The following is a 21,222-nucleotide window of genomic DNA, read 5'->3' on the forward strand; positions in this document are numbered from 1 at the left end:
TTTTTGTGTACTCATAACTTTGTTACACATGTTACACTTCCATGATGGGATTTTCAAAAGTACTTTAGTGATTGAAGAGCACAAGTCCCATGAATTTCCCCATGAAAATTCTACCCCCAATAGTCACATCCCTTGATTTGACCTGTGGTATCAAATATTTCTAGTGGACATTTAAGACTTCAGTAATACATAATTTTTATGAGGCTGTTTTTCTACTTATTTTACAATGGACATTAACATCACACACGAATTTGAATGGCTTCAACTTCTCTAATTTAAAAATAATTATGTTAAAAGTTTTTTAATTTTTAAAACTATATTTTCAGTTGTTTTTCATCTTGAAATAAGAGACTTATTAACAATCCAAATTCTAACAACAACATTTCAGTTAACTAGCATAACAGATTTGAAGTAGAAATGTTGAACTCGTATCCATTTTTGTATAGATTTTAATTTATTTTTATTCTTCTAGGTACAATTTATATATACACAATATGCAGACGTTTGATGAGCATAGGTCAGTCTGCTAAGGTATGGCAAGATAAACTGGAAGGTTTTTTATATTTGGTATTTCTAATATATTGTACAGCTATTAAGAATACTTTTAGCTTTACAGCAAACAGAATTTTACTGAAAAGAAGGAAATGCATTTTTATTTTGTCACATTGGGTAAATCTTATCTGACCAACTCCACTCTCCCTGGCAATAGTAACGCTGACCATCCTGGACAGTGGGGTAAAAGAGTTTGGTGTCCAGAGAGGCTCGAGTAGAAGGGCAGGAGAACATGAGTCCCCCAAGCCTTCATGGACCTCTGCGGCATTCAACTGTGAGCATATGACCCCAGCATACCAGGCTGCTGGTCTTTGGGATTAGTCAGGCCCCTGTGGAGTGTTGCAGTAAGAGTCATCCAAGCCCCTTGAAGTTGTATTTAGTTCATTTTTAATTTAATAAACTGTTTATTTCAAAAGTGAAGCACACTTTAACTGCACAACATTTTAATGATTTATCACCCCAAATCTTGGCTCCTAATATCTCGACACAAGGTAGTGATTCCAAAGAAGTCAATTATCAAAAAAGGGTGGCACAAGATTCTTATACTGGCTTTGTGAGGAAGGCAGAGGGTTGAGCTTAGGGTTCTGAAGACTTTAATTAGATATCCCTGATGGAGCCTCATTCCCACTGCATGTTTTGGGCCAGATCTTCAACTGGTATAGATCATTATTGCTCCATTGAAGTCTGTTACATTGATTTACACCAGCTGAGAATGTGGCCTTTTGACTTAATTTTGACAAAAAATCTTTTAAAAATATCCATCATATAATACTGCTTACTTGTAAATTTGAATAAAACAGAATGCTTTAGACAGATGTTTGTATCCACAGCTGACAAATATTACACTGTAACTCTGTCATCACTATAAATGCTTAACTAAAGCAAATAGTACCAATGACTCTTAATGGCAAGCTGTTGTTAACTGAGGTTAGGATAATTTATTATACGTCGTTATAATTCCACTATTTAAAATAGGGTATAAATCAGCAAGCTGAACCATATTGGGCTGTTTGTTTATATGAATGGAATTACCCTTTTGCTGATTTTTGGTAGAGCTGTAGTGACACCCTGTGGCTGGGTTTTTTTTAATCATGAAAGTTTCTTTCATGTGAGTATCTCAGTTGGTATGCCTTGGACTTTATTTTTTTATTTATCTAGATTTGAATTGGATTTCAATTTTCCCCCCACCTGGAATAAACAGACACTGGACAATCTTGGATCCAATATTTTATTTTGTTGACAGATGGTTATTTCAGTCATGCATAAAGAGCAAGTGTATCCCTGTCAGCGACTGGAGAGTTTCAAAGGAAATTTTCCATTTGAACATCTTAGCATTGAAACTCGAAGTGACTTTGTATCTTTATTCTATATGCCAGTGTAGCTCATATTATACATGTAATGTGCTTCATGGTTTCTGGAGGAAACACTGTCAGCTACATTCAGGACATGTATTTTCAGTTCAGTAATTTACAGAAGGCCTGAGTTTGTAAATTGACTTCATTTGGAAATGAGGGTGCTCAGCATCTCATAGAGCATCAGGCCCAAGAATAGTAAGAGAGGAAAATGCTGTTCAGTAGGGTGAAGTGGTGTGATTCTGTAGAAATCAAGGTCGACCTGTCTTTTAGCAGGGCTAATTATATCAAGAGGTCTTTGCTGTGAAGAGTAGGTTTGGAGAAGAGGATGAATTTCCCCAAACTGAAGGCCTGAATCTCCTATACCCACTGAGGACAGTGAAAGTAGAGTGTGCTCAGCACCTCATAAGAAGCCCTCAATGCTTTGTGGGATCAGAGCCTAAAGGGCTTGATCTTGCATCTTTCAAGTGAATAGGAGTTTTTCAATTGACTTGAATGAGAGCAGGATCAAGCCCTAAATGAGGAAACAGTTTAGTAGTGAACTGGGATTGTTTTGATATCTCAGGCCATAAAATGTCAGGTGAAGATGAAGAGAGACAAGGTGGGTGATGTAATATCTTTTATTGGATTAACTTCTGTTGATGAAAGAGACCAGCTTTTGAACTATGTAGAGTTCTTCTTCAGGTCTAGAGATGAAAATGAACACAATTTTAGGTGGAAAAATTCATAAATGACTGAAAGTAAAATGAATGAAATATTAACTCTCTTTCTGTGATTTCTTGTTCTAATTTGCTCTGTTATTTAAGTCCATGTTTTTTATGTGCATCTTTGAGCAATAGGAAATGCATATCAATGCTTAATAATTTTCTCAGCCAACTGTTTCAAGTTTATACTGTTAATACATTTTGAGCAGTTCTTTATAATGTTTTGTTCATAATTGGTTTTTTCCCATCATAGGTGCTGGAATACCTATTGTGGGCCAGCATATGTATGGAATCATCAGTACCACTTTTAGCTGTACACTATTTGACATGGAGAATCACCCTTTACACTGCAGTTTGTTATTGTTATTATGACAACCAAGCCAACATCCATGGAGAGGTAGCCTTATGTATCACTCTTATAATTTTATTTGTAACAATAAATGGCAAGCTGCATATTTATTTAAATATTACATTTTATTATATTTGCTTTTTATCTGCTTTCAGAAATGTAGTTAGGCTACTACAGTATGTTTCTCTGTATAAATTGAACTAATCAATTCAAATTAAAGCACAGTAATACATTTTTTAATATGTACATAAACATTCTAAGTGTTCAGGGCTCGACTGTGGCCAGCCCCTAAGCGGTTGCACAAAAGGAGAGAGAGCAAGGAGTTTCTTTCCCCTTGCATCTGTTGTACAGGAGCTGGCTATGATTTTAGTCTTTATTGTTCTCTGAACACAAGGATGAGGAGGTGGTGTGGCTATTGTACTCTCCCTCTCATAGCAATCAGAGCACAGAACCATAATATCAAGATAGATAAATCAACTCTTTATCCAATTTTTATGCTATATAGGTATTCGCTCGCCGTGGTCTGAGTAAAATTGATGAACTAAAGCAATTGGAAAGCATGAGTTGTTCACCACAAAATTCAGAAACAAAAAAAGTTTTTAGAGAGGCCACTATAAAGGTATAAACATGTCACAATTTATAAAAATTACAATACATACAGCTGAACAAGCAGAATACATAACACAGTTTTTACTCACCTGCTTCTCTTTGAGTCAGATGGCAGTAATGGTTTTCAAGAGAGCAGTATATGAATCCAGAAGAAAGCCCAAAGGATTTTTTCGACCAAAATTAAGGGTTAATCTAAAGGAAGCACAAAATGTAAGTTTAGAATTTTGTGTAAATCTTTTTCTTTTTGATCTGTTTATTACTTATTTTTAGTAATGATATGACATAGCTTTGCCTAGCACACATCTTATGTGGGCATACAGCATTATCTGCAAACAGAATGATTTGTTTTTCCTTTCCAGCCTTATAAATAACATATTAACTTTACCATTAAGACTCGGAACCAACTTAAGGGTGTAATTATTTTAATAGGCAATATGGTCTATATTAGATCATTCAGGGCTCGTTTTCTTTAGTGGCTGTGTGTTATTTGTGCAGGATAAATGTTCTTGGCTGTACACTGCAAAATAGCCACAACTCTACAGTATTTAATATAATTTTTAAAAATCTTGTTCAAATTCATCCCTGGTGTATGGCCCCTTGAATTTTCCCTACTGTGTTTAGTTACATTAAAGATTCAGTGCCAGCTTCAACAAATTTTCAGTGGATTTTTGCATTGCAGTACTCCTCTAAAACCTTGAAAGATAGATTTTTTTCAGAGATTCCTCACTCTCCCTTAAGATTCTGTGACCTATATAAATGAGTGCAAAGTATGAAATAGCCTTTGATGGAAATAATCATTTTCCCCAACTCACATTCTATTGCCAACAATCTTAGCTGCCACAGCCAAGTGTTCTATTGGGAGAAGCCTTATAAATTAGTATAGAGAAACATTTCATAATATTAAATATTTTTGCATACTTGCTTTCTTTGGACAACACCCAGACCTACTTTATTAGCTTTAATAGCTGCATTTATTTTTATACTATTATGTGTATTCATAATAGTTCCCCCATATACCTCAGAGAGTATCACTCTTCCTTCTGAGTCAGGTTTAAAGTCATTGAGTTCAAGACCTTTCTTAGAGACAAGATTCATACATTCATAGAGTCTAAGGCCAGAAGGGATCCTGTGATCATCAAATCTGACCCCCTGCATAACATAGGCTATAGAACTTCCACTAACACTGGTGCAGGGAGGTGTGATTTGCTGTTCCCGGAGCTAGAGAAGCCCTTTACACTCCAGCGGTGATTCACCCCAAGAAAGGCAGATGGTAATTCTACTTTTTCCCTTATGGTTTCATCTTTAATTCTTGCTAGGGCTACATAGCCTCTCTGCCAATGGGAGAGAGGCTCTAACCAGCACACTCTCCAGCTACTCTCTTGCTGGTCAGTACTTGCTTGCAGTCACTTTGCATCATTGCAGTCTCCGCTGCTGGAAGGCTTTATGCTGTGGATCTGCGTCAGAGTTTTTGGTGGGGTAAACCTGTGGTTAATCTGGTCCTATGATTTCCATTCTTGCTCATTACAAATATAGCAATACCAAGAGGCATAGGTAAGTGCTACACTATCATCCTCTGGGTGAGATGAGAGACAAGAGGTCTTTTCTGTCTGGGCTGAGAGGCCATCAAGGCAGAAGTTAGAAATCCCCTTGCATAACTCCCATTTCTGTCTCATCATTTATTCTGTCACTGTTAAATATACAGAGCTGTGTGAATTGTTGATAAGCTTTATTTACTTGCACCATCATTATCTAACTTATTTATTCATAAAGTACTTTTGGGATAGCCTGAGAATGAAAGCACTATATTTGGTAAACCCCAGTCATATTCAAAATCAGAAGAATGTAATTTTTGCTGGAAAATAATATACTATTAAATATTAATATCATTTGTACATACTGTTATTGTTTCTTTACTAATAGAAAAAAGTCTGAGTATTAATCATTATTGGGGGAAAAACAGGTGTATAAATAAGTTCCATCAGAGATAACATTATGAAATCATGGGATTTCTCAACTGATATTGTTTATAGTTAAGGTTATGATTAGGTCACAGAGGTCAAAGGGTCACGGATTGCGTGACTTCCTTTGACCTCTGTGACATTTTCTGCCCGGGGCTGGAGCTCCCTGCCAGCCCCGCCCTCGCAGCTCTGAGCCCCCACTCTGGTCGGGGAGCCTGCAGCTGCCCAGCCCAGGGGAGTGGCAGGGGAACTCCCACAGCTGTCCAGCTGCAGTAAGCAGCAGGGGACCCCTCCCGCCCTGCAACTGTCCAGACATGGTCGGCAGTGAGGGTCTTCCTGAAGCTGCCCAGCCACGGCAGGGGGACCCTGCAGCTGTCCAGCTGCATCAGTGGCCCCCCCATAGCTCCCAGCCACCTTGGGGGGAAGGAGACCCCCCAGCAGTCAAACCCTGTGGGTAGGGGGACCCCAGAGCTCCCACTCCCCAGAGCAGTAGGGACCTGGGAGCCCCAGCAAGAGTGGGTACTGAACCCACCTCCCCATTTTGTCAGGGATATTTTTAGTGAAAGTCAGAGACAGGTCACAGGCCTCTGTGAATTTTTGTTTATTGCCAGTGACCTTTCCATGACGTTTTTTCAAAAAATATCTGTGACAAAAACTTAGCCTTACTGTAGTTAATAGCAAAGCTATAACATCATCATCCTGACACATTTCAGATGTGACCTGATTACCCTGATCAAACTTTGTATGATACATTGGTATAAAAGAGTATCAAGGGCTTCAGTATCAGGTCATATGTGATTTCAGTCATGTATACTTTCATATTAAACTTCTGAGTATATAGCACAATCCACTTGATCCAAACCTCACTTATCTGAAACCTCAGGTTGTATAAAACCAGGTCATGCCACAATTTTTTTCAGGAGGGTGTGGTTTGCATATGTAAAGACTACCAGATTTCTCAAAGATTTGGCTCAGTAAAACTTAGCTGGATTTAGGTGATGTCCTTCAGCAGGACTTGGGGAAGCAGGTGTACATTTCTAATGGGGGTATTGTTTCTGCAGACTTTGAAGTCTGTGGTCTGGATCAGTAGATAATTCAGTTTACAATGTAATTCCCAAAGATTTCACATAATACTGTATCAGTTTCTGACGTTACTTAATGCCTGGTTTTAAAAGTGACTGATTGTTAGGAATTAATTTCTTAATTGTTTTAAAATGTGACATTTTTGTCCACTACTTGCCATGCCTGTTTTCTTGGCCTTAGCAAACAGAGGTGTTGAATTGTCATGTTATTTGTTTTTACATGCTTTTATAGTTTGATTTTTTTGTTCAATGTTGTGAACCCTAAATGTGATATCAGTGCCAAAAATATTTCTGCACATTTTGTAGATTTACTAATGTTCAAATAAATGGGAAAAATCTATAGAACTATATTTGCCTGCACTGGTTCACTTTAAAATGTCACAAAAATTGCTTTAAATGTTATAAAACATGTGCAGAGCAGTATTCATAGTATGATAAGAAGACAGAGAGCTTGTCTATATGAACACTTTGCTCGTGGCAAACTGAGGTGTAAATGTACCCTGCACTAGTGTGCCATGCACTCAGTGTCAGTGTGAACCCTAATGCCATGAACTAAAAGTTTTCTAGTGCCCTTTGATTTATCCAGTTTTGAAACAGCCATAGATCAAAGTGCACTAGGGAACTTTTAGTGCGCAGCAGCAGGATCCACATGGACACTTAAGTGCACGGCAGGCTTTTGCAGGTAGTTTTATACCTCAGCTTGCGCAAATGAAACATTTGTGTAGAAAAGCCAGAATGTAGGGATATTTAGACTGGAATGCCTGATAAGCGTTTGATCCTGCAAGGTGCTGAGTGATCTGGTCCTGATCCAGCAAAGTATATAAGTACATGCTTAACTTTTAGTATGTGTGGAGTTCCATGTACTTTTAGCTCTTAATTTAACTTGGAAAATGAAAATAGACTGGCTCATTTTCCATTAGTTTTCAGTAATTTTCATTTTCTCCTTCACCCCTATAATGCTGTAATATTTGGATTGCAAACACCACAGGGAACTGTTTACAGCTAAAACAATATTGCTATCACTGCTGTGTATAGGTTTCAGAGTAGCAGCTGTGGTAGTCTGTATCCGCAGAAAGAACAGGAGTACTTGTGGCACCTTAGAGACTAACACATTTATAAATTTGTTAGTCTCTAAGGTGCCACAAGTACTCCTGTTCTTCTTACTGCTAAGTATAGTTACCTTCCCCAACTCAGGCATTTATTTATTTATTTAAATAAAACCTGTGTTCTGTGCATAAACGGTCAAGGGCTATACATGGGGGCAGGGTTCTGTTGCATAGAGCCAGTTGCAGGTTTGGGACTGTCATTATTTCCCCCATGCTGTTGAAAGAAAGATTGGGGATATAACAACTTAGCAACAAATGTTGGGTTTTTAAAATCGAATATAGTGTACTTGGGAAATTTTAAACCTGCATGTATAATTATAAGGAATTGTTTAAAAATATTTCTTGTCTTTGGTTTGGAATGAGGTTGCCAGTAAAATGTGGATTTACCCTCCTCCCTCTAGAAATGGTTGCTCTTTCTTTTGAAAAGATAAGTAACTACCTCTAAAGAGGTGGCCTGTAAAATAAAAATGCAATCCATCAGCATATAAATAGCTGAAATGCTGCCAGATATGGCACAAATTATTCCTTTTTTATCGGGTATACATCTTAGCTTGCTTGAATTAAAGTGCCTAATTTGAAAATTAAAATAAAGGATGTGGCTCCACCAATGCAGGAAGGAAATTCCCCGATATTAGAATGGTTAGATGGTCCTGAAAACCTTACTGAAGGCTTTTTATTTGATAAAATGTCAAATAAATTATTGTAACTGGAGTGATGATGAGATGGAGCAGGTGACCATTAAATACTGGGTCTCCACTTCAGTGTTCCATACCTGGTAATGATTTTGACAAGGAAAGAACAGTCATGTAAACAAAGCATTATGAGATCAGTTTTATTATTTTATTTTATAGATTTATCATTACTTAGCAGCCAAATATAGTGCATATGGTTTTGTGTGTATTGTCTTATGTTTTACATTATGTTGGTTGGAAAATGTACAGACCAAAGGAGCAACCTAATGGACTGTAGCTTTAGTCCTGTGGGGTGCTGATCACCGTCAATATTCACTGACTTCCTGTGAAGTGCTGAGAGTCCTCAGCTCCCAGTGATCAAGCCCATGTAATTACAGGACAAGATCTGGATAGCTTTGAACTACATGGGCTTAATATATTTTTTTTCCTTTCATAATTTTCATTGTGTTGTTTTCTAACTAGAACAGTGTGCAGCAGTGTTCGTGGTTATTGTGAAATTCATGCCTTCCTTAGGTATCTTACAAATTTGGCCTGATACTTTGCTATACATCTGGATCATAGAATTCACAACCACGATGTATACTGCAGTGTTATTTCTTGGACTTGCACTCACTTTTTCACAGAGAACTGTTTTGAAAAAACTGTTGCTTTATTGTAACGCATTTGAAATATTACAAAACCTTACAAAGATTTATCTCTTGTTTAGTTGCCATGGCCTCGTACTGTTACAGAACGGCTGCTGACTGAGATGTTTGATGGCACTGCAGCCCATTTCCTTGCCATCCTAGAAGCTCTCTCTGATAGTAATAGACGAGTGTTGCGCCCTGCCCCACCTGTTCCTGATGAAACTGAGATACGTGATGTGGTTTCAGAGCTTTTTTTTGCAGGCATGGATATCCTGGCAGGTAATGGCATAAAAATGAAAATACTCTGGTAAAGAACCTCAATGTTTCTTATGCTGACAAAAGAAAAAACTCACCTGCAGAAGTATGTGTTTCAGTTATAACCATAAAAAGCAACAGAGGGTCCTGTGGCACCTTTAAGACTAACAGAAGTATTGGAGCATAAGCTTTCTTGGGTGAATGCCTACTTCATCAGATGCATCTGATGAAGTGGGCATTCACCCACGAAAGCTTATGCTCCAATACATCTGTTAGTCTTAAAGGTGCCACAGGACCCTCTGTTGCTTTTTACAGATTCAGACTAACACGGCTACCCCTCTGATACTTGAGTTATAACCATAGCACTGATAAAATCAAACTTAATTTTTTTAAAATTTTGCCTTCACAAAATTTGACTTGACGTAAGTTAAAACCTTTGGCCAGATTCAGCTGTCAGTTTTACCAGTGTATATCCGGAGTAACTCCTTGTGCTTCACAGAAAGTCTGCATCTTTTCTGAATAGGTCAACATGGAAGGGGTCTTTGTGATGACCCAGGGTAGGACCCACTTGATATATGCTTATTTGTATCCAGTCATTCCAGCATAGAGGATATGAAGAGTGACTGTGGTTGCTATTTTAGCACGTGGGCTGGAATGCTAGCTTCCAATGGGCTGTGATGCAGTCCTATAGCCAGCCTGTATGTTGTGATGGTGGATTCCATCCCTTGACATCCACTTCATTCCCTGAACAAAGTACATTTAGTCAAGCTTTGTGTGGGGAGGAGTGAATTTCACCCTGAAAGAATGTTTTATTGCTGGTAAAACCATTTAAACAGCCTCTGTTTAAAAAAAAACATGCACAAATCAACCAATCATGTAATTAAAATCACAGCTGATGGCTGCACATTTCTCTTGGGATGTGCTGACAAGTCTCTTTTGTGCAAACTTCATGTGGCAGAAGGTCTTTGACAGCCAAATGCTTAGTTGCTCATTATTATGTGTATGCCTAGAATGTTTCAAATTATTAACCAAAGATCTCTGTTTCTTAAATTTGCCTTGGCACTGCTTAAAGCACTTTTAATCTCATGTGTTTGGGTATATAGAGCAGGTCATTTTCTGTCCTAAGTCACACCCTTGCATCCCCACTAACTTTAAATTTCAGTTGCATGAGTGTAATTTCAGAGAGAGTCTATCTAATCCAGTTTATTTACCACATAAAATAGTTGTTCAGAAGGACACTTCAGGAGCCAAATTTTGCACTGATTTTCACTCCAGACCTCTCTATTTAAGTCAGTAGAGTTCTATGGAGGTGTAAATAAGGACAGAATTAGAACCATGGAGTGGAAGATGTTTTGGTAATAAAACACATGTATAAAGAAAATACATTTAATAATTGTATTTTACTTCCAAGATCATTATGACTAGAGCTGGTCAGAAGTTTTCTAACAAAACATTTTTCTGTTAGAAAATGCTGATAATCAAAATAAAAATATTTTGTGGGAATGTGTTGGCTTTATTGAATCTTCCAACAGAAACCAGGCAGGCTTCCTGACAGCTTGTCTGCCGGTATTGTGGGCTGCCACAGAGCTGGGATCCCAGAAGCTCTGGAAGCCCTGGTTTGAGCCAGGGTTGTCAGGACTTCCTAGCTTCTGGGTAGTTAAACCTAGTGAGGAAAATAAAAAGGAGCATAAACTCTGGCAAGTGAAGTGTAAAAATATAATTAGGAAGGCCAAAAAAGAATGTGAAGAACAGCTAGCCAAAGACTCAAAAAGTAATAGCAACATTTTTTTAAGCACACCAGAAGCAGGAAGCCTGCTTACCAACAGTGGGGCCACTGGACGATTGAGATACTAAAGGAGCGCTCAAGAACGATAAAGCCATTGCGGAGAAACTAAATGAATTCTCTGCATCAGTCTTCATGGCTGAGGATGTGAAGGAGATTCCCCAATCTGAGCCATTCTTTTTAGGTGACAAATATGAGGTATCATTAAATGAGGCTTTGGAACAAATTGATAAACTAAACATTAATAAGTCACCAGGACCAGATGGTATTCACCCAAGAGTTCTGAAGGAACTCAAATGTGAAATTGCAGAACAACTAACTGTGGTTAGTAACCTATCATTTAAATCAGCTTCTGTATCAAATGACTGGAGGATAGCTAATGTGACGCCAATTTTTAAAAAGGGCTCCACAGGTGATCCCGGCAATTACAGGCCAGTAAGTCTGATCCCAGTGCCAGGCAAACTGGTTGAAACTATAGTAAAAAACAGAATTGTCAGACACATAGATGAACACAATTTGTTGGGGAAGAGTTAACATGGTTTTTGTAAAGGGAAATCATGCCTCACCAATCTACTAGAATTCTTTGAGGGGGACAACAAGCATGTGGACAAGGGGGATCCAGTGGATATAATGTACTTAGATTTTCAGAAAGCCTTTGACAAAGTCCCTCACCAAAGGCTCTTAAGCAAAGTAAGTTGTCATGGGATAAGAGGGAAGGTCCTCTCATGGATTTGTATCTGGTTTAAAGATAGGACACAAAGGGTAGGAATAAATGGTCAGTTTTCAGAATGGAGAGAGTGGTGTCCCACAAGGGTTTGTACTGGGACTGGTACTATTCAACATATTCATAAATGATTTGGAAAAAGGGGTAAACATTGAGGTGGCAAAATTTGCAGATGATATAAAACTACTCAAGATAGTTAAGTCCCAAGCAGACTGCGAAGAGCTACAAAGGGATCTCTCAAAACTGGGTGACTGGGCAACAAAATGGCAGATGAAATTCAATGTTGATTAAATGCAAAGTAATGCACATTGGAAAACATAATCCTAACTATACATATGAAATCATGGAGTCTAAATTAGCTGTTATCACTCAAGAGAGAGATCTTAGAGTCATTGCAGATAGTTCTCTGAAATCATCCATTCAGTGTGCAGTGGCAGTCAAAAAAGCTAACAGAATGTTGGGAATCATTAGGAAAGGGATAGATAATAAAACAGAAAATATCATATTGCCTGTATATAAATCCATGGTATGCCCACATCTTGAATACTGCTTTCAGATGCGGTTGCCCCATCTCAAAAAAGATATATTGGAATTGGAAAAGGTTCAGAAAAGGACAACAAAAATGATTAGGGGTATGGAATGGATTCCATATGAGGAGAGATTAATAAGACTGGGACTTTTCAGCTTGGAAAAGAGACGACTAAGGGGGGATATGATAGAGGTCTATAAAATCATGACTGTTGTGGAGAAAGTAAATAAGGAACTGGTATCGCTAGCCTCTGTTTGCCAGAAGCTGGGAATGGGCAACAGGGGATGGATCACTTGATGATTACCTGTTCTGTTCATTCTCTCTGGGGCACCTGGCATTGGCCACTGCCGGAAGACAGGATACTGGGCTAGATGAAACTTTGGGCTGACCCAGTATGACTGTTCTTAAGTTCTTATGTGGTCCAGAAAGTGGGCTCCCTGAGCTCTGGGCAGCTTGGGGAGACTCATTAATTTGTTGAGAAAAAGTCAAAACAGAACGCCTTTTTTGATTTTTCATAATAAAAATTTTGGACTCCCTTTGCTTCATGTGAATTTTGAAGTTGCGAGTTTTCATTATGATGATATTTTTTAAAAATTTCAAAATTTCCTGCACAACAGGAATTCTGGTTTCTGAGCAGTTCTGATTATGACTAAATAAAATATAACATCAAACAAATTGTATGATTATCTAATGAGTTACTTTTGTTATAGGTGGTGGCAGCTTTGCTAGTACACAAGGAAGTTATTGTACTGAGTCTTCTGGTGTAATAAATGAATCATCGACACTTCTGCAGCTTATATTAACAGGTAAATTAGTTTGGATTTTCAAAGCATTTTGAACCCAGTCATGCAAACTCTCAGCATGCAAACTCTCAGCACGCCAAACTCCAATGGTAGTTCTATGCCTACAAAGTTTGCAAGATCCTACCTTCTATTAGTATTCACGCAATAAGAACTAATAATTAAATATTGTTTCCATTTTAAGCTTTACTGAAGTAGCAAGTTGTAAACATACAGGCGTCGTAATAAAATGCTACTACTTTGAACATACATAGCACAGTTGATCCAGAGATCTTCAAGTGCTTTACAAATATCAAAGGCTAACTTCTGATGTTATAATTGTGAAATGTGCTTAGGGAGGTGAGAGGGGTGGACATGGCTGAGCAGAGGGTCCTTGAGTTTCTGTGCAGAGCAGGATGACGTGGCCTTGGAGCAGTCCTTAGTGCTCCTTCAAAAAGATACCTGCTGCCAAACATTAATATAACCCTCTTCCCAGCACCTTCAACCAAAGGAATAGCCTTTGGAGATCACTCACTAGAACACTGCCTTGGAACTGTAGAACACTGCTGAATGTACTACCTGGGGCCCTTGCCTATGGTAGAAAGGAGCATGAGACTCCCTATTCTGTCCTGCACCTATCTGGATTCACTTGCGAGGGTAGGGAGAAGAGGCTCCCCAGTATGTATATGTATATTTGCAGATATAGCAATGAGAACTATTCAGCCATCTTTGCACAAGTTTTTCACATTCCTAAAAGTAATAATTGGAGGGAGGGACATATGTTGGGACTATGGTTGCAAACATTTTGAGGTTATTTCTGGAGGCAGGTAGAATTAGGTCCATGACTTCATCAAAAAGACTCATTAATGTCAACAGCAACGTGGACTTTTGGAATTAACATGACAATGCAGGTATGGCAGTCCAGTCTTATAAACACTGAAAAATATCCAGCAATATAATACAAAAAGTCTATTTTGCAGAGTTATTGAGAAATCCCTCAAGATTGTTCAGTGTCTGCAGAATTCTGTGGAATTTTAGCTTTGTATTACACAGATGCTAAAAATAGCTTTAATTTTACTGAATGTTGTATTTTTCAAAAGAATTGTATTTTTATTTGCCATTGTAGAGAAAAATGGTGTTTCTGGAGAAGCTGCTATGAAGTTTATAAAGTTAGCTTTCAGCTATGAAGAGTGGGATGTATTTGATTCTACTATTGGACTGATTGCTAATTTTCTTCAGGTAATCCAAATTTACTGTACGGTATACAGGAGGGTATTAAAACAGACTTTGGTTCATAAATTATTAAGGCAAATTTCCATTACCTGTTTCTGTTTAAACTATTAGAATCAAGATGATCCAATATGGAAGAAAGCAGAAATGGAACTCAGGCTTATCATTGCGATGCAGCCGCTAGTGTCTACAAGAAGATCTAAACACGGCCTCTCTGTCCAGGAAAATATTTTCAAGGAAGCCACAATATCTCGCAGTTCTGGAAGAAGAACAATTGCACTTCAAGGTGTGTTGTAGACAGTCACAGCTCTGAGTTGAAATAATTACATTTCAAATGTAATTTTTTCAGCAAGAAGTTTTGTTATTTGTCATGAAGTTCTTTAAAATACAGTATAACATTTTCTGCCACTGTAACTAACAGTTGAGAAATTATGACCTCCTGAACTGTGTCTTATTTACTTTTACTTGTCAAAACATGACTTAATGACATTTCCAATAAATGGGAGACAGTTTTCCAAAAAAAAAAAATGAGCCTGGGATGGAACAGACTTGTATGACTTTATTTTGCACGTTTTAATGGTTCATATATCTGAGATTTCTTTTCATTTAAAAAAGAAGAACTTGTTAAAGTGTGCTGTCATTTAAATCTGTATTCTGTCATCCACAAAATTACATGCATCTTGAAAACATTTCCACGTACCAAAATGGTAATGTGCATTCTTCACAGAAGTGGGGAATGTGTAAAATGGGGAACGTGCTTCTCCTTCATATTTACTATTTCCTGAACCATATTGCAGCTGGTGCAAATTGGAGTAGCTGCATTGAAATTAGGGTGACCAGACAGCAAGTATGAAAAATCGGGACAAGGGGTGGGGGGTAATAGGAGCCTATATAAGAAAAAGACCCAAAATCAGGACTGTCCCTATAAAATTGGGACATCTGGTCACCCTAATTGAAATCATCATGTTTTTATGAAATTTGTATGAGGAAATAATATCTTGATTTTACTTTTTCCTCCTTTATCAATTGTGACTGTAGAAGGATCCCTAAAGCCTGGAGACCCTTCTGATGATCTTGTCACTTTGGCAACCACAGTGTTTTCCTGCGTATGTACATCTAAGCAGGTATAAAAGAATTATGCACATTTTTTTCTGTGCAGTACTTGCTATTGTAGCTGTCAAATGACTAGGACTTGGGCAGTCATGCCTAGTGATTGGAGCAGGAGTCAGGCCCAATGATCAGAGCTGGAGTCATGCCTAGCAGTTAGAACAGGAGTTGAGGTAGTCAGAAGTCAGAATCCAGGGTCAGAGCTGGAGTCAAAGGCCAGGTGCCAGAGCCAAGGGTCAGAGCCGAAGTCAGAGAGTCGGGAATCAGAGTCAAGGGTCAGCCTGGGTTATCTGGAGAGAACAAAGGCAAGAGCAGAAGCTAATAGAGGTGTTAGGAAGTGCTTTGAGCAGCCTCTGACTGCTGCAAGGCCTCAGAGACTCCTCCAACCAATCAGTTGGCACAGCCAATCAGGCAGCCTACTACAGGTCAGCTGCACTCATTAGGTTTCCTGGAGACTGGCTCTGCAGCAGGCTCTGATTCCTGACAGTACCATTATATGTAATTCAAAGTCAGAGGAAGTTATGCCTGGTTGACAAGCTTTACAAATTACAACAAAAATGAAATTAATTAATGCATAAGAAATGTGATTGATTGTGATTTATTTTATTTGTTTTAATTTACTTTTTATTATGATTGATCCTATATAATTAAACTAGTTTCATAAAATAATTAAAGCCATTTTCAAAAACTACCAGGCTAACTGCAGCTTTCTAATAATCAAGGAAGGAGACCAAATTCCTTTTTGCTGTGTTGCACTCAGGGAAGCAAGTGTGCTCAAATATGGTGGAATGTATCTAGAGCAGGGGTCGGCAACGTTTGGCACGCAGCTCACCAGGGTAAGCACCCTAGTGGGCCGGGCCAGTTTATTTACCTGCTGACGCAGCAGGTTCGGCCGATCGCGGCCCCCACTGGCCGCGGTTCGCCGTCCCGGGCCAAAGGGGGCGGCGGGAAGCCACGGCCAGCACATCCCTTGCGAGCCGCGTGCCGAACGTTGCTGACCCCTGATCTAGAGCTTTAGGGGATATAGGCTAAAGCTCCAGTTAACACAACTTGTCAGCTGCTTACATGACCACTCTGTAGTGTAGATGCAGGTTAAAACCACTTAAGTGCTGCTAGCTCTTCACTGCCTTCCCACAGTTCCTCCTGTGTGCCCAGAAAGGACAGACAAGTTCTCCTACAATTCACTGGGAAAGAATTCATAGACTGGTTGAGTTTACTGCGGTGCAAAGACTCCTGGGGTACAACCCCAGAAGTGTTAGGATCACACACAAGTGAGTGCAACACCACCATTGCAGTTCGTGTTATTTCTCAGTATGGCTGCTCTCATTCAACGTAAGCTAACTTGAGAGAAGTAACGCCAGTGTAGATAACTTTAGTTAAGACTGCAATGAAGACATACCCATGTTTTATTTATATGCTAACAGATTTTTAAACAGCAGTTAACTTAGACAGTTTTTAACACCTTTACAAATATGGGTGTAACCAGATAAAATGTATTTCAAGGTGTTAAAATGCATCGTTACTAGGAGATAATATGCTTTTAAACAACTCTTAATTAAGATGTGTTCGCTGGCATATTTTCCTATTCTCCTTAAGGCCATAATGATAGCCCATAATATTTGTGGCAAACTGGGAGCTTATACTGTACTGCAGCAATTCTAAGCAGAAAAGGAGAAAAGACACTTTCAACTTAAAAATCACACTTAATTTTTTTACTTACTGTTGCTCAAGCAACTCCTAAGGTTAATATAACTAGTAACCCATATTATTTTTCATATTTTTCCAGTTTGTTTACTTATTGCAGCACTTTTCATATAGTCAATTTTGCAGTTTCCCTGTGTAGTTAATTACTCTACCCTTTTCTTTGTGTGAATCTTTCACATAGCAACAAGAGGAAAGAAATTAATAAAAAAATATTATATCCCGCCCCCAAAATTGGCAGGTGGGGGCAGGGGACAGATAATATACCTGAAACTACTTTTAACTCTTCTTAAAAAAAATATTGGCTAGATTTCATGTTGATGACATCCCTTATAAGAACACTAAATGTGGCAAAGTATAAATTGGCTTACTTTCTGTACTAAAAACTAATTTGTCTGCACCTGTTTATGCAGCTATGGTAACATCTTTTTTTTCCCCAGACTCTCCAACCAGATAAAGAAATACTTGTTGATATTGTAATGTTTCTGTGGCAGAAGTGCAAAGTAGGAGTTCAGCGGATCCAAATGAGTGGAAGTGCCTACTTAAAATATATCTACAAATTCAAAGCTTACAAAGTACTCCTTTTTTCTTATTCTATTTCCATTCACATGAATGCGTTCTATGATGGCTAACCCAAGTTAAAATTTAGGTCTCAAATCGCAGAAGTATATTTTCCTTTTGATAAAGACCTAACTCCCATTAGTTACTAATGAGAGTTGTGTGTTCTTTCTGTGAGGGATGTAATTCCAAACCGGTCCATATGCATTGTAAAGTATAAAAAAATGCACTAATTTTAATGACAGTATTTTTCATTTCTCCACTATTTTCTTCACATGTATACACATATTTTTAGTAATGTAATTATTGGGATGAGAACAACCCTCCTTCACTCCCACCTCAAAGCGCCTTGAAAAAAAAAGAGAGAGACAAGGCAGACAACGGATCTCTGTTCCATTTCTATGTGAAGTCCAGTCTGTTATCGTGGGATAATCAGACAAAATGAAAATAACAGATTGTTCAAGGTGGTTGGGTACACAGTGTTAGGGGAAACACTTCCCATACAAATATTCTTATTATTATTGAAAGGAAAAGATATACGATTCAAGGAAATCCCCCAAATACTGTAGGGTGAGGTTTTGTGTTGTGCCTCTGCACAAAAATACCCATGTCTACACTTCAAAAAAAAAAAAAAAAACCCTAACCTCGCAGCAGTGAGTCGCCGAGCCTGGGTCAGCTGACTTGGGCTTGCACTATCGGGCTAAAAATAACAGTGTAGATGTTTCTGTTTGGCCTGGAGCTTGCATTCTAAGACAAATCCATCTTGCTGATTTCCTGAGCCCTGGCTTCAGCCTGAGCAGGAATGTCTACACTGCTATTTTTAGCCCCATAGCACAAGCCCGAGTCAGTTGAGCCAGACTCTGAAATGTGCAGCTGTGGGTTTATTGTTTTTTTGCAGAGTAGATGTACCCTCTTGGTGCAGCAGAGAACTTGTAGCTCAGGGGAAAGGAGGTTGTGGAAAGGTGGGAGATCAGAGATGGCTTTGAGCTAGCTTGATCTTGGGCTGCTCCAAAGGCTGAAGAGGCCCCTGCTATAATGAAACACAGACTCCTGGGAGCCTGTATGTGTTATGCCAGCCTCCTGGGGCTGACCTGTGGACAGCAACACTACCAAGAATATCTATGGCCCTGTGACCCTGCCCCAGGCACCCTTCTCTCCCCAAGTACATCAGGGCTTCAGAGGGGATCTTTGGACAGCAGCTTTATGGCTGTCGTTTTCTGTGGCCAGACAAGGAGTATTGGGGTTTTTAGAACCCCTTTATGCTGCTCCATCCCTTTTACCTAGCATAAAGGAACTGGAGTGGGGTTAAGGAGCTCATCCGATCTAAGTATCACTGAGGGGCACAAACAACATTGGATCATATGCTTTCATGGCTTCCATGCCTAAAAGGTGACAATCACTGTTTTCCTTACAATGACTGCTTCCAAATTCTATGCACCTGATGAAATCTGCTATGGGATTTGGCATCTTGTCATACCAACATATAGTACAATAGGTGCCCCATGCAGAATATCTGCAAAGTAAAAAACAAAAGAAAAAAACAAACAAAAGAACTTTGTGATCTGAAGGAATGTAGGAGAAATCATGGAAAAGTGAAAGTACTAAGTGTTGTAACTTGGAAAAACAAAGCAAGTTACTACACATAACTGATAAATTAATGTTCCTATGAGGACTATTAAGGCCTATATTTTGCCTAACTCTTGTGCAGGTACATGGGGCAGGGGGAGATGCAAGGCATTTCCTCCCTACTTTGTGCCCTTTTTTCACAAGGGCCAAGTACTATCATATTCCATGTGTTATGATCAATCTACAAGTGTCTCTAAACAATTTGGAGTGCAAAAAATCATCAGTGTTTGGAATACATAAATATTAATATTTTGTATTCAATTTTTCAAACTGTTTTAAGATTCTTGCTTTATATATTTTTCTTCTAGTGGGTTCATATACTTTGGATAATAAATGAAGTAATTCACAGCAGTAACATAGTAGATGCTAATGTTGTAGTACTTGCAGAGGTCACATTACGCCTGACTGCGATATTGGAGAACATAGCTGACTGTGCAAATAAATCTGCAAAAACAGGTAAAATGTTCAGCAAGATAATAGGAGTGTTATTGGAAGTAGGTATGGAAGGAATATCTAAATACAATATATAATTTGCTAATCAGTTTTCTTTTTTGTTGGCCATTTGCTGAATTGAAGTCTGAGAGAGGTTTTCAAATATATTTATTTGTTTTGGTTGGTTGGTGATGGCAGCATGCTTGATTTTATTTTAAATAAATGCTATAAAATATAAATGTTTTAGACCTAAGTTGGTGAGTGTGACAGATGCCCTTCATTCAGGATAAATGGAAGGAGCAGTTAAGCTTCTTTATGGAGTAAGATAGCTGGAGACAATACGAGCCACCACCCAAAACACAGGCCATATGCAAGGCCAGTCAGAAACTGAGGTATGTGGGCAGAAGAGTTTCTCTGGATTTTGCTCGATGGAGGTATGTCTGTTTGTGAGACAAAGCTCTGAGAAGTAGCCAGTGAGAAGGAGACAGAAAGCCAAAAAGGTAGCCATTTCCCGCAGCTCCCATTGGCCAGGAACGGTGAACTGCAACCACTGGGTGCTCCGGGGGGCCACGCCTGCGGATGGTCAACGTAAAAAAAAATCTCTCGCGGCCCACCAGCGGATTAACCTGATGGGCTGCGTGCTGAAGGTTGCCGACCCCTGTTTTAGAGCATTACAAATGTGCAATAATCAAAACAATATGATTAATCTCACAGTCAAGTGCTAGAAAACTACTGTTTCCAAGGTCTTCAGTTATTAATAGAACTAGTCCATTATTATTAGTGTTATAAATTCAGTGCAGTTGATTTTCATTTTCATTTTACTTTTTTTTTCTTATCCAGCAGGAGAAAGAAGTGAATCAGTATTACCTTCGCAAACTCATATCTGTGACATTCCTGAAATACTGAAGGTAATATAAAATTCTTTGCCACTTGCATAATATTTTCAGAAAGTATAGTGCATGTCCCTTTCTAAACATTTTAAAGTTAGAAACATTCCTATAAAATGTAGTATTTAATTTTATGAAGTTGAAACATTTTGCACAGATATGCTAGAGCAGAGAAAAATTGTAGATACTTCAAATCTTCATCATGTAAATCCAGAGAAGTTATTTTTTTTCTGACCTTGTACAGTCCTTTGTGATCTGAAAAATATTTTGTGCTAAAGCTCATTCTTCCTTTATACCATGTCCATCTTCTTTCTATTGTACTCTCTCTGTTGTGCTGCAGTCAGAGCAGGCCTTAACATGTGGGATGGACTTGCGAAACAATTTCTCAGGTGCTCCTCCAAACATAGCTGCACATAGTGGTGTGTCAGGTGGGGATTCCCAGTGTTGGGATAGGGGTCCCAGGTCCGAACCACATATCTTTGCACAAAAATCAACCCTCCCTCCTAGGAGCTCAGAGTTAGCAAGCACCACAATTAACAATAGAATAACACTTTTATCTAACCCAGGCAGAGCCAGGAACA

The 21,222-nt window shown here is 38.6% G+C and overlaps 1 protein-coding gene across 14 annotated transcripts in view; it reads left to right on the forward strand.

Annotated features, from left to right (window-relative positions):
• The window catches only part of CFAP54 (cilia and flagella associated protein 54), a 207,898-nt gene that overhangs the window by 20,540 nt on the left and 166,136 nt on the right, over nt 1–21,222 (forward strand). For 8 of the 14 annotated variants that reach the window (XM_008178758.4, XM_008178756.4, XM_024099621.3 and 5 more), the window contains 12 exons: nt 473–531; nt 2,862–3,005; nt 3,463–3,576; nt 3,675–3,776; nt 9,111–9,309; nt 13,032–13,127; nt 14,227–14,339; nt 14,445–14,616; nt 15,369–15,454; nt 17,579–17,713; nt 19,631–19,778; nt 20,595–20,662. In XM_008178758.4, coding sequence (XP_008176980.2) covers nt 473–531; nt 2,862–3,005; nt 3,463–3,576; nt 3,675–3,776; nt 9,111–9,309; nt 13,032–13,127; nt 14,227–14,339; nt 14,445–14,616; nt 15,369–15,454; nt 17,579–17,713; nt 19,631–19,778; nt 20,595–20,662 — 1,436 coding nt within the window. The remainder of the gene's footprint in view (nt 1–472; nt 532–2,861; nt 3,006–3,462; nt 3,577–3,674; nt 3,777–9,110; nt 9,310–13,031; nt 13,128–14,226; nt 14,340–14,444; nt 14,617–15,368; nt 15,455–17,578; nt 17,714–19,630; nt 19,779–20,594; nt 20,663–21,222) is intronic. The other 6 variants (XM_008178759.4, XM_065560835.1, XM_065560839.1 and 3 more) reach the window with 4 other exon arrangements.

The sequence above is a fragment of the Chrysemys picta genome, chromosome 1 (assembly GCF_011386835.1).
Source record: "Chrysemys picta bellii isolate R12L10 chromosome 1, ASM1138683v2, whole genome shotgun sequence".
NCBI lineage: Eukaryota > Metazoa > Chordata > Testudines > Emydidae > Chrysemys > Chrysemys picta.